Genomic DNA, 20,376 nt, shown 5'->3' with positions numbered 1-20,376 from the left:
ACACAAAAGAGAAGCCTAAACCTTCACAACCTAATGCTTGAACTCATCTCTCACCCAATCAACTCTACCTCAAATATTAACACCCTTCTAAACAACTTCAACACTTTTTAAAAACTGTGAACATCTATGCCCACGTAAAACACACAAGTGCAAGCCAAAGCTCTCATTGCTGACAATAAACAATGCATCAGCAGACAGGAAACAAAATAGCAGAAAAGCTGAACTTCAGATGACCTCATGATACTGAAGTCCCTCTGTGCATTGTGCAGACATCTCATTACACCAGTAAAAGTACTATTTTGACACCATCAATAAAGCCATAAACAGTAGCAGGCCACTTTTCAAGACAATCAGGCATTGCATCAACACTACCCCCTCCTGCTAGACCTACCTATTCCTTACTCCAAATAAGAGTACAGTGCCCTCAACCTCTTCTTCAGTGAAAAAATACAGAAGCTCCTACAGCGCACTGACAGTGCCAAACCTGTTTAATCTCTTATGCTCACCCCTTCTTGTAAGAATCCTGTAGTAGTCAGCTATCACAGCTGTATCTGTTGCAGATATCACAGACTTACTCAACTCCATCAAAGCCACTTCTAAAGAAGATGATGCCTTATCCTTGTATGTCATCAAAGCTGTCTCTGGGGATTCTCTCTCCCATACATACCGATGTCCGTGCCTCCCTCATTTAGTGTGTCTTCTCAGAAACTGTCATGGCAGGCCAGATCCTCACACTCCTATTTGCCCATCACTCACATTGTATTCATCAGCAAGATCATTGAAAAAGCAGCCTATGTTCAGCTCCAAAATCACATCAATACTGCCCATCTCCTCCATGATTACCAGTCGGGCTTCAGGTCATGTTGCAGCACATTGTTGGTACCTCATACATCGTAGATGATGTCCTCTTGACCACTGATAAAGATGACCCCTGCCTCCTGATATTGCTGGATCTTTCATCCTTTAACACAGTTGACAATCCCAACCTCGTAAACACCTCGGAGTCTTGAATAGGATTCCCCTGCAGTGTCCTTTACTGGTTCTCTTTCTTTTGTTCTTTTCTTTCTTTCTTTATATGAAAATAGTATGGGTGTGGTTGAGACAGATGTCTGAGGTGTGTAAAGGAGGTGTTAGAAGACATTTGAAATGTTTGTGAATACCCTGCCCAACTTTCAGCATATGCACCTCATTCCCAGTGACCCTTTCCTGCACCGTCACTGTCAGTACCTATACCCCTTCCCCTAGCATTGTACTTAGGGTGACAGAAAATCACTATGTTAGAAAATCCCTCCAATTCTGATTTTGAATCAGAATTTGGGAATTGTGGGTCTAAATCCAACTGTTGTGGTATTAAGTGTAATTTACTTCCACAATAAGGCCTAATATGATTTCCATTATCGGGGACGTGAGAAAACAAGAAACAGTAATAGGAATTATAAATGTACCTTTGGCAAAGGAAGGCAGGCAGTCCTTACTTCCAAATATAATAGTTTTTCTTCAGATTATACTACAAACTCACCTTCATTCCCACAGTCTTCAATTTTCTTACAGGCATACAGCAGATGGATCTATCAAGCATCACTTACCTCTAATAATCAAGTTATGTGTCATACTTCAGGTCTTAGAAGCCATTCAAGGAAAATAATGAGGCTGTATAGCTCTTGTGCCAGTCCACACATCCACTAGCCATTGTATTTGTTGGTGTAGCTCACTCTATGCTGCTCTTCAAGCAGACTCTCTGCATAAACACCCTAGAAACACAAGGTCAATTACATGCAAGACCTCATAAAGTCCCCTGCGCACTTTAGAAAGTGTAAAATCACTTTCTACCATCCATCTCACACTAACTGAAAGATTCTGGAGCCGATTTACTAACAAAAGCGGGAAACATCACAGCAAGGACAACAAGCCCAGAATTGGTGTGGCAGCAAGGTTATAGTAGCACAGTTTAAGAGATTATGACCAAAAAGGCAATAAGCCATCAATGAAAGAGCAGAAAAGTCATATTGTTTCATGGAGTGCCAAGGATCTCACTAAGATTTTTATGAAAGTGGTAAAAAGTACTTTACTAGCTGGAAAAAAACCTCTCAATAGAAGGACAAGAAGGTGACTACCGGGGGAACAAATGGCTCATTGAGGAGGGGGACAATAAGAAAGGAATTAGATAACTCCTAATGTGACTCTTCAGGTTAATCTCAGAGGAACGCATACCTGATCATTGGTGAAGACAAAGCTGGTAATTCATGGAGAGAGATGATTACAGGCAGGAGCAGAAAGCTAATGTCTTTTGGTTTAGATAGGATGTTAGCTACCCTTCACTGTTGATGTAGTCTTTAACAACCAAATAAGTCCTGCTACTCAATGTGTTCCTCATCTGCCACGTGTAATTAGAACATTAGCATGCTGGAAAATCATTTGAAGACATTATAGGGGCAGACGGTCAATAATTGCTGGTATAAACCTTCTACTTCAGGATTCTGTTTGTCTTATTGTTTCACTCTGAATGATTTAGAACTTTCCACAGTCAATTAGTGAAATATTCTAATCACCTTGTGCACGTCTGCCTAGGGCTATACCAGTTGTTAATGGCCTTCTCCGTCATCACAGGCCCTCGCTTGTGGTTTGGGCCTTTAACTCAGGTAGAGTGCTTTTAACAACAGTATAACCCTCAAAAGGGCCTTGATCATAGTAAGTTCATCCATTGAGAAACACTTTTCTTAATACCTCAGCATGCATTCCTCCCACTACTACACACACAGCACTCACCTGATGTCCTTTTTTTCTTTCAAGTACGCTACTCCTACCTGATATCCAGTAGAATGAAAATAATTACAAATTATTACGGAAAAAAGTATACATTCTGTTAAAATATATTTAAATAACTTCTCTCTTCTCTCCCAAATCAACCAGCCTACTAGAGGCCCGTTCAGGAGATATGTGCAATGCCTGTGTACTTCTTGTGAAAAGATGGAAGAAACTACCGAAGGAGACACAGAAAACATGGAAACATGTAAGCCTTTATGTCCAGTTTTCGCTAATGTGTATTTTTCTTGTATCTATAACATTTATGGACAGATTTGAGAACTAGGAAGATTCTCAGAACTCAGCTCTTTTTTTAAAAAAAATTCTGGGGATCAAAGGCATTTTCCACCCCTCTGGGGGACTGCCCATATCCCCTTTTCAGCTTCGATTGTTCTTCCAATGCCTCCTATAGGCCCACCATCCTTCCAAGGTCAGGTTCAGTTGGGTAACAGTAACTCCATTTATTTACTGTGCACACAAATTGTAAAAGTGTGGTATAATTATCTATCTATCCATCCATCTGTAGCCACACACATATATGTATACACATATACTTACTTATGTAACTATTTATGTATGTATTACACAGAGGTGGTCGCCACTGTGTAGTTATGAGTTTCCATAGGATGTGTTTTTTGTATTGCTAATACCTTTGGCGCCATTTGATAAAGCTTCACAAAACTTTCCAGAAAAAAAGTTCACTCACCTCACCTCCTTCTGGAAAGTTTTGAGGTGATCCATCAAGTGTGAGCCGAGAAAAGGAGGGGTCCCAAAACACTTTTCTCCCCATGCATTTTCCAAAGGAAAAATTTGACAAAAATACTGGAAAAAAAGCTGAACAGAACGACACCAAATCTGGCAGAAAGCTAGCTCTTTACTCAGAAAGTGTGCTGTTTGTGTTTTGGTGTAATTTAGTCCAGCTGTTTTAGAGAAGTTAAGGTTCAAGCTTTATAGATCTCTGTTGATATAGGACTCCAGCAGGAAAAAAATATCAAAATGCGGATTCTGATTGGTCAGCCTACAGAGATCTAGCAGGACCAAACAATCTGATTGGTGGAAGCCGAATTAATAAAAATGTTGCTGCTGCCATTACAGGACTCTTCCTGAAAATGTGTTTAAAAACATGTAGAAAAAGGGGAAGGGTAGGGATACCCTGCCCCCCAGGCTTTGTGTGGGGTGGGTCCCAGCAGGACCACACCAGGGACCAAAGAGAAATAAATATCTCAGTCGCGACCCCTAGGGACGCAGTGTGGCCCCTTTTGTTCTGTGGGACTAAAAAAAATGTGAAAAAGGAAAATGGAATATGTCAGCAAAGCAACAACCTATCTCCACTGCGCACCACCTTTGGCTCTGCGCAGCAATGACTTGGGCACAGGGCCTGTCTGCAGGTGTGTGCAGCAAGGAGATGGCCACAAATGTATTGTAGTAGGATATTACTTTACATTAAAAAAACATAGAAGTTCACTGAAAAAAAACAAAGGTGAAAGTGGATATAGGTAGTAAGATTTCAACTTGTGAGAAATGCACCTTAGAAATTCACTGAAAAGTACCTCAGTTTAAAAGCCATAAAACCAGGGAGATCACCAGTTATACTTATACTCTGACATAGGTGATGAGACTTTCCTGCTAGGTCAGTGGGCGGAAACCTAAGTCTCCGCCTGCTGGCTTAGCGGGAAACAGGCTACAACATTGTCTCCGGCTCGTAATCGAGCTGGCGGCAATGCTGTAGCCTGCAGGGCGCACCAGCACACTCTCAATGTTCACTGTCTGCAAAGCAGGCAGTAAACATTGCATTGGTGCTGGCCAAGGGGGCACCTGCACTGCAAACACACAAAGTGCATGGGCACTGCAGGGGCCCCTCTGTCGAACACAATAAAAGTCAAACTCCTAAAAAAAATGCTCATTCAGAGTCCACAGGGAAAGTTGCTTTACTTCCAACAAGATGCCTTGTTAGAAGTAAAGCGACTTTCCATATGGACTCTGAGTGAGGATTTTTTTTTAGGAGTTCGACTTTTATAGTGTGCAGCACTTCAACCCTCATGGGCCCTACAAGAGCAGTTGGTATGTGATATAGATACACACACACACACACACAGACATATATACACACACACATACAGACACATATATACATATGGCCCAAACAGCTTTCCCACAGTTCTCCCGACCACTGCAAATGGCGGCTCGCGCTGACGGGCGTGGGAAACCCTGTAATAATCACATAGCTTCCACACCATCCAGAAGAAACAGCAAGGCAGGAGTACTTATGCAACAAAAGTGAAAAGTGTTTTACTAAGCAAGAGCAATAATAGTCAACGTGTTTCAGGGATTGCTCCACTTGCTCACACACACACACACACAAACACTTTTTTTCACTGTTACTAAATTAACAAAGTTTTTTGTGTGTACAAGCACACACAGACACACATATACACAGTTTACAGAGCCTTTCTTCATTTTAAACCGGAGAACACTATTACATGCCATTAATGCTTATTGTACAAAGGAGATGTGCTGGAATATATTATTCCGAGTAAATATATATGTAGACATTGTACTAAAAACTAATTTGGTTCAAATGCAGAACATAACACCTTACTACCTGTAACCTTTTGATGACACCAAGCGACTACTAGTGTAGATGTGGTTAACCTGCAATACATGTAAGAGAATGCTTCCAATGGAACTGTGCATTCAGTGTTTTCTTTCTTGTAGGTAGTAGATGCCAGAGCAGGATACAATCCGAAGACAGCAGTGCGGCGAAAGAAGAGAACAGTTTCGTGCTGCAGAATGAAATTCCATCACATCAGAAAACTAAAACAGAAACTCAACCGACGAAGTATGCTATGACTACTCTCAGTAATATGGCCGGTTGAACACATTTGGGGTGTTGTAGGCTTACTTCTTACAGAGTTGCTTGCTGTATTTAGAGAGCTAACGAATATCATTCCCGTATGTGTTCATTAACTTGCTACAGCTGCCACCCTCTGCCATTGTAAGTGTTTGTATAGTGAAGATCCCTGCTTTAAAAAAAAAAAAAAAGGCTTTGCTATTTGACTTCTACAACATGTGATGATTAACATAGGGTCGTGCTGATATCCTGTTTGAACTATCTGGGATTTTGATTGTATTCTTGGGTGTAGTCAAACAACAGGTTTGGGTGACCAGCAAGTAGCTAGTTTATTTAAGTAAGTAGTACAACATGACTTTCAAATTTGTATCCATTTAGCCTGTGGGTCTGCTCTACTTTGGCGACTGCTTTACTCTTTTAACGCATAGTTCTGGCCAAAATCCATTAATCGGCGCATGGCAGAATCTTTTTCTTGCAAGGCTCTAGAAATGCGAGCTGGCGAGTGCGAGGTACATTTGCCCCGCACCTCCAGCACAATTTTCTAACTTGGGCGGTCACAGGCAGTTACTGTCAGAGGGCTGCTTCTCGAGTAGTTTTCTGCTGCTCAAGTAGATTTTCTACTCGAGCTGCAGCAAATTCAACTCAAATTGCCGCCCGCTCTTGCACACCGCATGGTGCTGCTTGCACTGATTTTTCATCACTACTCGCTATACTTGCGCTAAATTACAGTGTGGTGTGCATATTTTCTGCCCATTGGTGGAACTCCGCAGAGTCTTGCAGAGGTTTTATGTAACTCCTTGGCTTCCAGCCACCCCTAATTGTTATAGGGCACTTTAGATAGTGTGATTTGTGGATATCTAATGCTCTAAATTACATTGGCGATGCAGGGCTTATATTTTTGAGAAAGAGGGAGGCAAGTTCATTATAAAACATGTTGGGTTAATTATACTGGTCAACCTTTCATATTATGCAAATAATAAACTGAGATGGCGAGATCTCATGTAGGCCAGTTGTTAAAAAATGAGTGTCAGGTACTGCATGTCCCAAGCATATGACACACTACCATAGTAGCAAACATGGTGAATTGCACAGTATCTCCATCACATCACATTCTGCTAAGATTCTAAAATTGTGCAGTGATGCATAGCTATGCTCCGCAGCTACATACGTTTTCACAGTTGGTATAATTTTACAGTTCCCACGTACACTACATACTACCCAGTTCATAATATTTTCTAGTGCCAAAAGCCCATGACTTATTTCCAGTCAGCAAAGTTGGACAGTGTTCTATGCACATATCCACTTTATTGTTTGTAAAATTGCACAATACTCCTTGCATGTGGCATTCACCTATTGCCCACCCCTCCCAGAATGGAATTCTTCCCTCATTACTTCATTTATTGCGCCATTTCGATAGGGCACACATCATCTGTAATGTAGCGCATGGTGCCATTCATGTTTACCTATAATAACAATCGCTAAGGCAAAAGATTATCGAGCCTAACATTATTTGTTGTGTACAATGGTTTCTCTCACAGAACAGCGTAGGCAGATAGCACACAACCATTATAATAATTATTTTAATGACTACTGATGTGTTATTCACTAATGGTTCTACACTTTGAACTCTTGTGATGAGTAGTTGCTATGTCACCTTGGTCACCAACAGGTCACTAAACACATGTTGCTGTACTCAGCAGCCAAGCTCAGTACTGGATTACCAAGAGTTGTCGCCTAGTAAAGATTTAGGCCCATATTTATACTTTTTGACGCAAAACTGCGCTAATGCAGTTTTGCGGCAAAAAAATTAGCGCTGGCTAACGCCATTCTGAATCACCATGCGGGCGCTGTATTTATTGAATGACGTTAGCCGGCGTTAGCCGGCGTTAGCTGCCGGCGCCGTCTGGTGTGCGTTAAAAAAAACGACGTACACCAGGCAGCGCCGGCATAGGGGGATATGGGGCTTGGGCGTCAAGAAATGGGGCAAGTCAGGTTCAGGCAATTTTTTCACCTCAACCCGATTTGCGCCATTTTTTTTTCACTCCCAACCCCCATAGAAATGACTCCTGTCTTAGCAAAGACAGGAGTCATGCCCCCTTGCCCAATGGCTATGCCCAGGGGACTTCTGTCCCCTGGGCATGGCCATTGGGCATAGTGGCATGTAGGGGGGCACAAATCAGGCCCCCCCTATGCCACATTTTTTTTTTTTTAAAAACACTTACCTGAACTTACCTTAATGTCCCTGGGATGGGTCCCTCCAGCCTTGGGTGTCCTCCTGGGGTGGGCAAGGGTGACAGGGGGTGTCCCTGGGGGCATGGGAGGGCACCTCTGGGCTCCTTCAGAGCCCACAGGTCCCTTAACGCCTGCCTTTTGCAGGCGCTAAAAAACGTCGCAAAAGCGGCTGTACGTCATTTTTTTGGACCCGCCCACTCCCGGGCGTGATTTATGCCCGGGAGTATAAATCCGACGCACATGCCTCGGAGTCGATTTTTTAGACGGGAACGCCTACCTTGCATATAATTAACGCAAAGTAGGTGTCCACGCTTAAAAATGACGCTAACTCCATGGACTTTGGCGCTAGACGCGTCTAACGCCAAAGTATAAATATGGAGTTAGTTTTGTGTCGAAATTGCGTCAAAAAAAACGACGCAATTCCGGCGCAAACGGAGTATAAATATGCCCCTTAGTGCACGTCCCAGCAATTGGTTGCTATACCGTCCTTACCAGACAATGTCCAGACAATATCCAGGCACACAGATTATATGGTCCTGTCTCTCCTATGAGTTCAAACACCATCTAAATGCTTGGGTGTCATGCCTGTTGCCAGGAAGTGTCTCCTTACGTAAGCACCAATTAGGAGGAAACAGACTCAAAGGATAACAAACCTTCTTGACAACCTTGTAAGTCTTGTTTGAAGATGACGATTGGTACTGAAGCTATAAGCAATGCACCTTACTCCTCCTGACATCAGGAAGGGAAAACATGCCAGGCAGTGAAATCCAGGATTAGAATGCAGAAGAAAGTTCCAACTGCAAGTAGCAAAATTCAGGAACTAAAATGGTAGCAAAGGCTGTTGAATGCAGTGAAAAATAAGGACGCATCATTAACTTGGAAATGCCTCCTTTTATATGTACTAACAAGAATTGACACCACAGTAAAGGACTCTGCCTCATCTTCAGATGGGAACCTCTGTTACCATCCTAGGGCAAACCACCATCTTGGAGATGGCAAGACATCTTTTGACCAGCACTGCAGTTCACTATCCCGCCACTCATGCTGAGTGTTCCAGGCAGCTCACAGAGCATCACTTTGGATAGAGCAGAGGCACCAGGGCAGCTCAGGCAGCACAAGTTCCATCCTGTGGCTGAGCGTAGTCCCTCAGAACTGCTACCTGGCATTTGTGGCTCGCACAGGGCCTCTGGTAAGCTCTCAGCTGAGTTCTTGGCACGGGCATAATAGTTACTAGCAGGCATGTTACAGATGAAATATCTCTAAATGAGGACCTGCATTGTGGCAAGAAGAATCTTTTTTGGAGGAAACAAGCTGTTTTTTCCCAGACACTCCATTGTCTGAAACAGCTATGTGATCTGGTTGGGTGTTTACTTGTTGCTGGGTTCGTTCACCCAACTTGGTCCTAAATTTGGGTTTTTACAGCCAGTTTATCTTTCCTCTTAAGGGTTTTAATACCGATTATTATTTTAATAATGGTGGGTGAGCACCATCTTCTTTGGAATCCTCAACCATTTTCTGTGTTGTAAGGGCTGCAACCACATTCAACTACTCATTATGTGGCAAGGACTTAACATACCATAAACATTGCTGCTTCTCTGTTACCAAATGGCATTTTTTGGCACAAATGTCCTTATCAAATTACGGGACTTTGGAAAGGGTTAAAATACCTCATGCCCTGCTCATCTCACTGGATGACATTGTCACACCTGGTCCTTTTCCAAGTCCGTGGAATATTAATGTAGTTAAACAGTCCACAGGACAATGAAGATCCTTATCTTGTCTCAGAGAACTTCTTAGAAATGTGTTGATTTTAACATTATGGTCATTGTTACATCCATCAATCAAATAGCCAATGAAAGATTCACAGTTTTACTCAGTGGGAGCACTGTTGACCCCTCCCAGCCTTACTAACAGCCCAAGAGCTTCTAAGAGGAGTTTGGCTACCTCAATCGTAGCTCTGATTCATCATCTTATTTTTACGTTCAGGAATCTGAACGTTTGCCCGCATAGAAAACTATGTATTTGCTTAATTTCCTTCAATTATTTATAGAACAAGGTTCAAAGTTCTGATTTGCTACCATTCCAGTGAATAGTGTGCGAGGAACACAATAATGACAACTTAAATAGTCTGATATACTGTTTCCTGCATGTTTATATCCGTACGAAATTATGTTTGTTAATGAAACTCTTCTGCAAATAATGTGCATGGGTGTTGCTACCCGTACATATTTCCCCTTCCCATTCGCTCCTAAACACATTTATACAAAGAATGTGGAAGAGAATGAACTACTGGTGAGATCAGCATACTGGTAAAAAGTGTTTAAATAGCATCCTATGAAATGAAAGGGAGTCGTTCTGTGAGCAACCAAGTCTACTTAATGTGCCCATAGATTCTTATGTAAGACCATTGGCCCACTAGCAAACAGGCCTGATCCCAGATATTCACCAGTACATGTTACTGACTACTGTTTTGATAAATTGTGTCAACAATGGTTGCAACACCAGGCTTCAGTATGTTAAAATGCACTTGCAAATGATACTTAAAGATAGGATTTTAACAACTTCACTTTTAGGACAATCTCTAGCCAGGAAGAGGCAGGATCCTTCCTCTGTTGGATTTACGCTTTCCTTCAACAAAAAGAAGCCTATTCTAAAAATCAGGATGCTCCTTACATTAGAGAAATATACATAGATACTTCGCAACGCCCTTTTCTCTCATAGATAAAAGTATGCAAGCACTGTCTAAACGTGTATTCTGTTTCCACTAATTACATCGATGCTCCCGGTACTGAAAAAAAAAGTTTCTTCTCCATTTGTAAAGACCAAGGGCCAGATGTAGGTAGAAACCAATTTGCGAGTTGCAAATTGCGAGTCCTTGCGACTCGCAAATTGGTATGCAGAAAGGTGTCTCAGACACCTTCTGTGACCTGCTATGGGGTCGCAAAGACCCACCTCATAAATATTTATGAGGTGGGTCGCAGTTTGCGACCCCATAGCGAGTCTAGGCACTCACAGGAATGGTGGCCTGCTGGAGACAGCAGACCACCATGTCCGTGACTGCTTTTAAATAAAGCAGTTTTTTTTTTCTCTTTGCACCCCGTTTCCTTAAAGGAAAACGAGCTACAAATAGAAAAAAATACCGAAACCTTTTAGTTTCGTTTTTTTTCAGAGTAGGCAGTGGTCCATGGGACCACTGCCTGCTCTGAAAAAATATTCTTGTGAGCATTCACAAAGGGGAAGGGGTCCCATGGGGACCCCTTCCCGTTTGCGAATGAGTTACCATCCACTTCAAGTGGATGGTAACTGCGAGTTGATTTGCAACCGCTTTCGCGGTCACAAATCAACTTACATCGCGGTGCGACTCGCAAATAGGTAGGGAACACCGCTTCCTATTTGCGAGTCTGAAACACATTTTGCGAGTCGGTACCGACTCGCAAAATGTGTTTCAGCATCGCGTAGGGGCTTTTGTGCCTCGCAAACGGCGTTATTCGCCGTTTGCGAGGCGCAAAAGCCTTCTTACATCTGGCCCCAAGTTCTGACAGGTGGATTTACCTTGCTCTGTTGAACTTTCCAAATTCTTTAAGTTACAACGGGCGCCCTGGCCCCTCTTAATGAAACTTGTTTCTTTCACCATGTAACCTTGCAGTACAACAAAAATACATAGGGTGATAGGATGTAATTTTCCACCTTCTCTCTCTCCAACAAGTAGAATAGACATCTTTGCCAGATGCTGAACATAGTTCAATATGGTTATCACATGGAACTATTTCCCAACTGATTACCATTCATCAATTATATGGTTGGTTTTGACAAACGGCTATGGGATGGTATGAACACGTTGATACTGCTATCTTGCACCGATGGAGACTTCATTTTCTGTATCATTTAGTGAATGAAACTCATGCCCTTATTAGCATGTCTTCATGTACTAATCTTTTAGCCATTCTTTTTGTGGGACTCAGTATCAACATAGTACACAGGCCTTTCACTTCATAGTTGGCTGCACCCTTATCTGTCTTTATTTTATACCATGATCTTGACAATTATAGCAATGTTTTCTGAACACATATTTCATGTTTTGTGTTCCATAAGGGTTATGTTTATCTAAGTTTGTTCATAATACTGTGAAACGGTGTGGGGTTACGCTGTATTCTCCTTCTGTTAGGGTTTCTCTCATCCTTCATTGGCCTAAAGCTCACCCTTATGTTGCGCCTTGACAAAATGAATTGTCTAATCTCAATTCTGCTCACAATAAAGTTTCTTTGCTATCTCGTACCAAGGAGGTGGCCGACCAGCACCCTCGGGCAGTGCTGGGCAGAGGGGCCCTTGTACTGCCCATGCCATGGGCAGTGCAGGGCCCCCCCTGTGGCACCTTGCTCTTGTTCTCCGCCAGCCTTTTCATGGTGGAGAAACTGCCATTAAAAGGCTGGCAGAGAACAAGGATGGAATCAGCCAGGGCAGTGCCGAACTCAGCGCTTTTGTGCTGATTACAACCTTGTGCTCTGCCAGCCTTTTCACAGGGGGCCACCGCACCGCCCGTGCCCATGGCTGAACTCAGTGCTGCCCTGCTGATTACAACCTTGTGCCCTGCCAGCCTTTTCACAGGGGGCCACCGCACCGCCCGTGCCCATGGCTGAACTCAGTGCTGCCCTGCTGATTACAACCAGGACTGTCATCACCCCGTCGGGATCATGGATCCTGGCAGAGACCATGGTCTGTTGGCAAGTTCGCCCACCAAACTCGTAATGTGGCGGACAGACCACCACAGCTGCGGCCTGTAATGAGGCCCATAGTCTTTGGATTGATTTCTACCTATAAAACTGTGCTTGTTGCTCTTCTGGGCTCATTTACCTCCAGTTTATATACTGAATTCCTACATGTTCTCATCATTATGGTGCCATCAAGTTTTTATCTGGGGATGGATTTTCTTTCCAGTCTGCATTAATATTAAACTTTGAGTTTCCAAAAGATTTTTTTCCGTCAGCAAAGCATTTGTTTCAGTGCTGTAGCTGTTATCACACAATTGTGAGTAACATTCCTCTGGAAATTGAACACATGGTCCTTGTCAATCGGAGCGAGCTCTTTCAGCCTGTTGTAATTCATTGTTCCATGTGTAGCGAGTTGCAAATGCCCATCCTCAAGAGTGTTGCTAATAGCTCAGGGTTATTGCATCAAGCGCCACCAGCTTATTGTGCTTTGCAGCAACTTGTGTCATCAACAATGCCTTAATTATTTAATGAATTTTACTGCGCCTGCTTTAGCTTGTATTATTCACTGGCAATTTCTTGCTTACAGTCACATCTGACACCACTTCCGGTTCTTTCACCAGCACCCTCATCGTGTCCATGATTAGTTTTTCGCCATTACCTCCTAAAATCAATCCTGCATTCACCCCATTTGATTTGGATATTAACAAAAAGACAGCTAATAATAATTAACGTTGAAAAAACCCCACAGCTACTGTCATTTTTACTTGAAGGCTTGTTTGTTTTGTAACTAGCTTTTGTACCTAATTTAATTACCGCATATGACCAAATTTATAGTCATAAACAGTTATTAATGATGCCAACTATCCTTCCTGGGGTGTTGTGTGTTCTGTGATGAGAAGTGAAGCCATAATCTCGGAGGTCACATGACTGCTAGCATCTATGTAGGACACACAGATGAATCAGAGAAATGTTACCATCACCGAATAGCCGAACCAGCCAGAGCTCTAAAAGTGCTACATAATCAGGGTACGACAGGGCATAATTTTATATATAATAGAATTCGGTGGTAGTATTGATTGTTAAAACGTGGGTGAAGCTGGTGAGCCCAGTGAATTGCCAGGATGAACCACTAGGAACGACTAAATCATTAGGAAGAAAGAGAAAATTAGAGCCCGGTATGGACAGTTTCAAAGGTTAAGACCCAGCAGGACTTGGTGCACTTAAAGCTCTCCTTCGGACTTTCCCGATGCCATAAATCCTTGTCGATCCTGAATTCCTCGATACTTTTTTCAGTGTCCTTTATCAGTTCTTCCTTGGCTACAGCGGTATGAGCTCCAACAGTGCCACCTGCTGACAAAAAAGAAGAGACGCATTTAAATCAACGCGAAAGAGACCCTGAGAAGAAAACAAAAACAGATTTAAAAGACAGGAGTAGAATAGTAGTAGATCGGAAAAAAACAGGAGAAATGAACTAAAATTAATTTAAAAGCAATGAAAGCAATATGAAAAGACTATAAAAACGATGTTAATGTAAAATAAGTCAACGTAGCTGCACATAGAACTGATTAAAAGATTGAAAATGCTGTTTAGCAACAAGTTAATACTGTAGTAAGTTGTGTCAAAAATGTCTCAGATAAGACGCTAACTCTTCAGGCTTAATTACTGCTCATGCTGTTGAGTTGTAAAGGAATATACAGATTGTAGAAGTTTAGCACTGCTAACGTAAGTGTTTTTTTATGTCCACTGTTTAGATGTCGTAAGAAACATCTAGTGAGAGTTGTCATGATAGAATAGCAGCTTTTAGACAACCGTTGCCCTTTTCTCCCTTCCTCTTTACCCCGACTCTCTCTTCCACTTAAAATTACTGAGTGAGGGTCAGGAAAGACTGCTGGACGGCTCCTCCATTCGGGTGGAGGAGCGTTGCCCCGCTAGCAGTAGAAGCTGCAAAACCTTTAACCCCTTCGCTGCCAGGCCTTTTCCCCCTCCTGTGCCGGGCCTTTTTTTGCCTATTTGGGGCAGTTCGCGCTTAGGCCCTCATAACTTTTTGTCCACATAAGCTAACCAAGCCAAATTTGCGTCCTTTTTTTCCAACATCCTAGGGATTCTAGAGGTACCCAGACTTTGTGGGTTCCCTCGAAGGAGGCCAAGAAATTGGCCAAAATACAGTGAAAATTTCGTTTTTTTTCAAAAAAATTGGAAAAAGTGGCTGCAGAAGAAGGCTTGTGGTTTTTCCCCTGAAAATGGCATCAACAAAGGGTTTGCGGTGCTAAACTCAGCAGCTTCCCAGCTTTCAGGAACAGGCAGACTTGAATCAGAAAACCCAATTTTTCAACACAATTTTGGCATTTACTGGGGCATACCCCATTTGTGCAATTTTTTGTGCTTTCAGCCTCCTTCCAGTCAGTGACAGGAATGGTCATGAAACCAATGCTGGATCCCAGAAACCTAAACATTTCTGAAAAGTAGACAAAATTCTGAATTCAGCAAGGGGTCATTTGTGTAGATCCTACAAGGGTTTCCTACAGAAAATAACAGCTGAAAAAGAAAAATATTGAAATTGAGGTGAAAAAAACATCAATTTTTCTCTACGTTTTACTCTGTAACTTTTCCCTGCAATGTCAGATTATCGAAAGCAATATACCGTTACGTCTGCTGGACTCCTCTGGTTGCGGGGATATATAGGGCTTGTAGGTTCATCAAGAACCCGAGGAACCCAGAGCCAATAAATGAGCTGCACCCTGCAGTGCGTTTTCATTCTATACCGGGTATACAGCAATTCATTTGCTGAAATATAAGGAGTAAAAAATTGCTATCAAGAAAACCTTTGCATTTCCAAAAAGGGCACAAGATAAGGTGTTGAGGAGCAGTGGTTATTTGCACATCTCTGAATTCCGGGGTGACCATAGTAGCACGTGAATTACAGGGAATTTCTCAAATAGATGTCTTTTTTACACACGCTCCTATATTTGGAAGGAAAAAATGTAGAGAAAGACAAGGGGCAATAGTACTTGTTTTGCTAATCTATGTTCCCCCAAGTCTCCCGATAAAAATGGTACCTCACTTGTGTGGGTAGGCCTAGCACCCGCGACAGGATATGCCCCAAAACACAACATGGACACATCACAGAAAACAGAGCTGTTTTTAGCAAAGTGACTACCTGTAGATTTTGGCCTCTAGCTCAGCCGCCACCTAGGGAAACCTACCAAACCTGTGCATTTCTGAAAACTAGAGACCTAGGGGAATCCAAGGAGGGGTGACTTGCGGGGCTCGGACCAGGTTCTGTTACCCAGAATCCTTTGCAAACCTCAAAATTTGGCTAAAAAAACACATGTTCCTCACATTTCTGTGGCAGAAAGTTCTGGAATCTGAGAGGAGCCACAAATTTCCTTCCACCCAGCGTTCCCCCACGTCTCCCGATAAAAATGATACCTCACTTGTGTGGGTAGGCCTAGCACCCGCGACAGGATATGCCCCAAAACACAACGTGGACACATCACAGAAAACAGAGCTGTTTTTAGCAAAGTGACTACCTGTATATTTTGGCCTCTAGCTCAGCCGCCACCTAGGGAAACCTACCAAACCTGTGCATTTCTGAAAACTAGAGACCTAGGGGAATCCAAGGAGGGGTGACTTGCGGGGCTCGGACCAGGTTCTGTTACCCAGAATCCTTTGCAAATCTCAAAATTTGGCTAAAAAAACACATGTTCCTCACATTTCTGTGGCAGAAAGTTCTGGAATCTGAGAGGAGCCAAAAATTTCCTTCCACCCAGCGTTCCCCCACGTCTCCCGATAAAAATGATACCTCACTTGTGTGGGTAGGCCTAGCGCCCGCGACAGGATATGCCCCAAAACACAACGTGGACATATCACAGAAAACAGAGCTGTTTTTAGCAAAGTGACTACCTGTAGATTTTGGCCTCTAGCTCAGCCGCCACCTAGGGAAACCTACCAAACCTGTGCATTTCTGAAAACTAGAGACCTAGGGGAATCCAAGGAGGGGTGACTTGCGGGGCTCGGACCAGGTTCTGTTACCCAGAATCCTTTGCAAACCTCAAAATTTGGCTAAAAAAACACATGTTCCTCACATTTCTGTGGCAGAAAGTTCTGGAATCTGAGAGGAGCCACAAATTTCCTTCCACCCAGCGTTCCCCCACGTCTCCCGATAAAAATGATACCTCACTTGTGTGGGTAGGCCTAGCGCCCGCGACAGGATATGCCCCAAAACACAACGTGGACATATCACAGAAAACAGAGCTGTTTTTAGCAAAGTGACTACCTGTAGATTTTGGCCTCTAGCTCAGCCGCCACCTAGGGAAACCTACCAAACCTGTGCATTTCTGAAAACTAGAGACCTAGGGGAATCCAAGGAGGGGTGACTTGCGGGGCTCGGACCAGGTTCTGTTACCCAGAATCCTTTGCAAATCTCAAAATTTGGCTAAAAAAACACATGTTCCTCACATTTCTGTGGCAGAAAGTTCTGGAATCTGAGAGGAGCCACAAATTTCCTTCCACCCAGCGTTCCCCCACGTCTCCCGATAAAAATGATACCTCACTTGTGTGGGTAGGCCTAGCGCCCGCGACAGGATATGCCCCAAAACACAACGTGGACATATCACAGAAAACAGAGCTGTTTTTAGCAAAGTGACTACCTGTAGATTTTGGCCTCTAGCTCAGCCGGCACCTAGGGAAACCTACCAAACCTGTACATTTCTGAAAACTAGAGACCTAGGGGAATCCAAGGAGGGGTGACTTGTGTGGCTCGGACCAGGTTCTGTTACCCAGAATCCTTTGCAAACCTCAAAATTTGGCTAAAAAAACACATGTTCCTCACATTTCTGTGGCAGAAAGTTCTGGAATCTGAGAGGAGCCACAAATTTCCTTCCACCCAGCGTTCCCCCACGTCTCCCGATAAAAATGATACCTCACTTGTGTGGGTAGGCCTAGCGCCCGCGACAGGATATGCCCCAAAACACAACGTGGACATATCACAGAAAACAGAGCTGTTTTTAGCAAAGTGACTACCTGTAGATTTTGGCCTCTAGCTCAGCCGCCACCTAGGGAAACCTACCAAACCTGTGCATTTCTAAAAACTAGAGACCTAGGGGAATCCAAGGAGGGGTGACTTGCGGGGCTTGGACCAGGTTCTGTTACCCAGAATCCTTTGCAAATCTCAAAATTTGGCTAAAAAAACACATGTTCCTCACATTTCTGTGGCAGAAAGTTCTGGAATCTGAGAGGAGCCACAAATTTCCTTCCACCCAGCGTTCCCCCACGTCTCCCGATAAAAATGATACCTCACTTGTGTGGGTAGGCCTAGCGCCCGCGACAGGATATGCCCCAAAACACAACGTGGACATATCACAGAAAACAGAGCTGTTTTTAGCAAAGTGACTACCTGTAGATTTTGGCCTCTAGCTCAGCCGGCACCTAGGGAAACCTACCAAACCTGTACATTTCTGAAAACTAGAGACCTAGGGGAATCCAAGGAGGGGGTGACTTGTGTGGCTCGGACCAGGTTCTGTTACCCAGAATCCTTTGCAAACCTCAAAATTTGGCTAAAAAAACACATGTTCCTCACATTTCTGTGGCAGAAAGTTCTGGAATCTGAGAGGAGCCACAAATTTCCTTCCACCCAGCGTTCCCCCACATCTCCCGATAAAAATGATACCTCACTTGTGTGGGTAGGCCTAGCGCCCGCGACAGGATATGCCCCAAAACACAACGTGGACATATCACAGAAAACAGAGCTGTTTTTAGCAAAGTGACTACCTGTAGATTTTGGCCTCTAGCTCAGCCGGCACCTAGGGAAACCTACCAAACCTGTGCATTTCTAAAAACTAGAGACCTAGGGGAATCCAAGGAGGGGTGACTTGCGGGGCTCGGACCAGGTTCTGTTACCCAGAATCCTTTGCAAACCTCAAAATTTGGCTAAAAAAACACATGTTCCTCACATTTCTGTGGCAGAAAGTTCTGGAATCTGAGAGGAGCCACAAATTTCCTTCCACCCAGCGTTCCCCCACGTCTCCCGATAAAAATGATACCTCACTTGTGTGGGTAGGCCTAGCGCCCGCGACAGGATATGCCCCAAAACACAACGTGGACATATCACAGAAAACAGAGCTGTTTTTAGCAAAGTGACTACCTGTAGATTTTGGCCTCTAGCTCAGCCGCCACCTAGGGAAACCTACCAAACCTGTGCATTTCTGAAAACTAGAGACCTAGGGGAATCCAAGGAGGGGTGACTTGCGGGGCTCGGACCAGGTTCTGTTACCCAGAATCCTTTGCAAATCTCAAAATTTGGCTAAAAAAACACATGTTCCTCACATTTCTGTGGCAGAAAGTTCTGGAATCTGAGAGGAGCCACAAATTTCCTTCCACCCAGCGTTCCCCCACGTCTCCCGATAAAAATGATACCTCACTTGTGTGGGTAGGCCTAGCGCCCGCGACAGGATATGCCCCAAAACACAACGTGGACATATCACAGAAAACAGAGCTGTTTTTAGCAAAGTGACTACCTGTAGATTTTGGCCTCTAGCTCAGCCGGCACCTAGGGAAACCTACCAAACCTGTACATTTCTGAAAACTAGAGACCTAGGGGAATCCAAGGAGGGGTGACTTGTGTGGCTCGGACCAGGTTCTGTTACCCAGAATCCTTTGCAAACCTCAAAATTTGGCTAAAAAAAACACATGTTCCTCACATTTCTGTGGCAGAAAGTTCTGGAATCTGAGAGGAGCCACAAATTTCCTTCCACCCAGCGTTCCCCCACGTCTCCCGATAAAAATGATACCTCACTTGTGTGGGTAGGCCTAGCGCCCGCGACAGGATATGCCCCAAAACACAACGTGGACATATCACAGAAAACAGAGCTGTTTTTAGCAAAGTGACTACCTGTAGATTTTGGCCTCTAGCTCAGCCGCCACCTAGGGAAACCTACCAAACCTGTGCATTTCTAAAAACTAGAGACCTAGGGGAATCCAAGGAGGGGTGACTTGCGGGGCTTGGACCAGGTTCTGTTACCCAGAATCCTTTGCAAATCTCAAAATTTGGCTAAAAAAACACATGTTCCTCACATTTCTGTGGCAGAAAGTTCTGGAATCTGAGAGGAGCCACAAATTTCCTTCCACCCAGCGTTCCCCCACGTCTCCCGATAAAAATGATACCTCACTTGTGTGGGTAGGCCTAGCGCCCGCGACAGGATATGCCCCAAAACACAACGTGGACATATCACAGAAAACAGAGCTGTTTTTAGCAAAGTGACTACCTGTAGATTTTGGCCTCTAGCTCAGCCGGCACCTAGGGAAACCTACCAAACCTGTACATTTCTGAAAACTAGAGACCTAGGGGAATCCAAGGAGGGGTGACTTGTGTGGCTCGGACCAGGTTCTGTTACCCAGAATCCTTTGCAAACCTCAAAATTTGGCTAAAAAAACACATGTTCCTCACATTTCTGTGGCAGAAAGTTCTGGAATCTGAGAGGAGCCACAAATTTCCTTCCACCCAGCGTTCCCCCACATCTCCCGATAAAAATGATACCTCACTTGTGTGGGTAGGCCTAGCGCCCGCGACAGGATATGCCCCAAAACACAACGTGGACATATCACAGAAAACAGAGCTGTTTTTAGCAAAGTGACTACCTGTAGATTTTGGCCTCTAGCTCAGCCGGCACCTAGGGAAACCTACCAAACCTGTGCATTTCTAAAAACTAGAGACCTAGGGGAATCCAAGGAGGGGTGACTTGCGGGGCTTGGACCAGGTTCTGTTACCCAGAATCCTTTGCAAAT

General features: G+C 43.8%; 1 protein-coding gene across 1 annotated transcript in view; it reads left to right on the top strand.

The window, feature by feature from the left end:
* Nucleotides 1-20,376, top strand: part of SINHCAF (SIN3-HDAC complex associated factor) — a 103,840-nt gene that overhangs the window by 34,435 nt on the left and 49,029 nt on the right. Inside the window, 2 exon segments of the mRNA XM_069230049.1 lie at nt 2,911-3,010; nt 5,518-5,641. Of these exon segments, the coding sequence (XP_069086150.1) occupies nt 2,911-3,010; nt 5,518-5,641 (224 nt within the window).

The sequence above is a fragment of the Pleurodeles waltl genome, chromosome 4_1 (assembly GCF_031143425.1).
Source record: "Pleurodeles waltl isolate 20211129_DDA chromosome 4_1, aPleWal1.hap1.20221129, whole genome shotgun sequence".
Lineage (NCBI taxonomy): Eukaryota > Metazoa > Chordata > Amphibia > Caudata > Salamandridae > Pleurodeles > Pleurodeles waltl.
The sequence above is the reverse complement of the archived record's forward strand: the minus strand, read 5'-3'. Positions and strand labels throughout refer to the sequence as shown.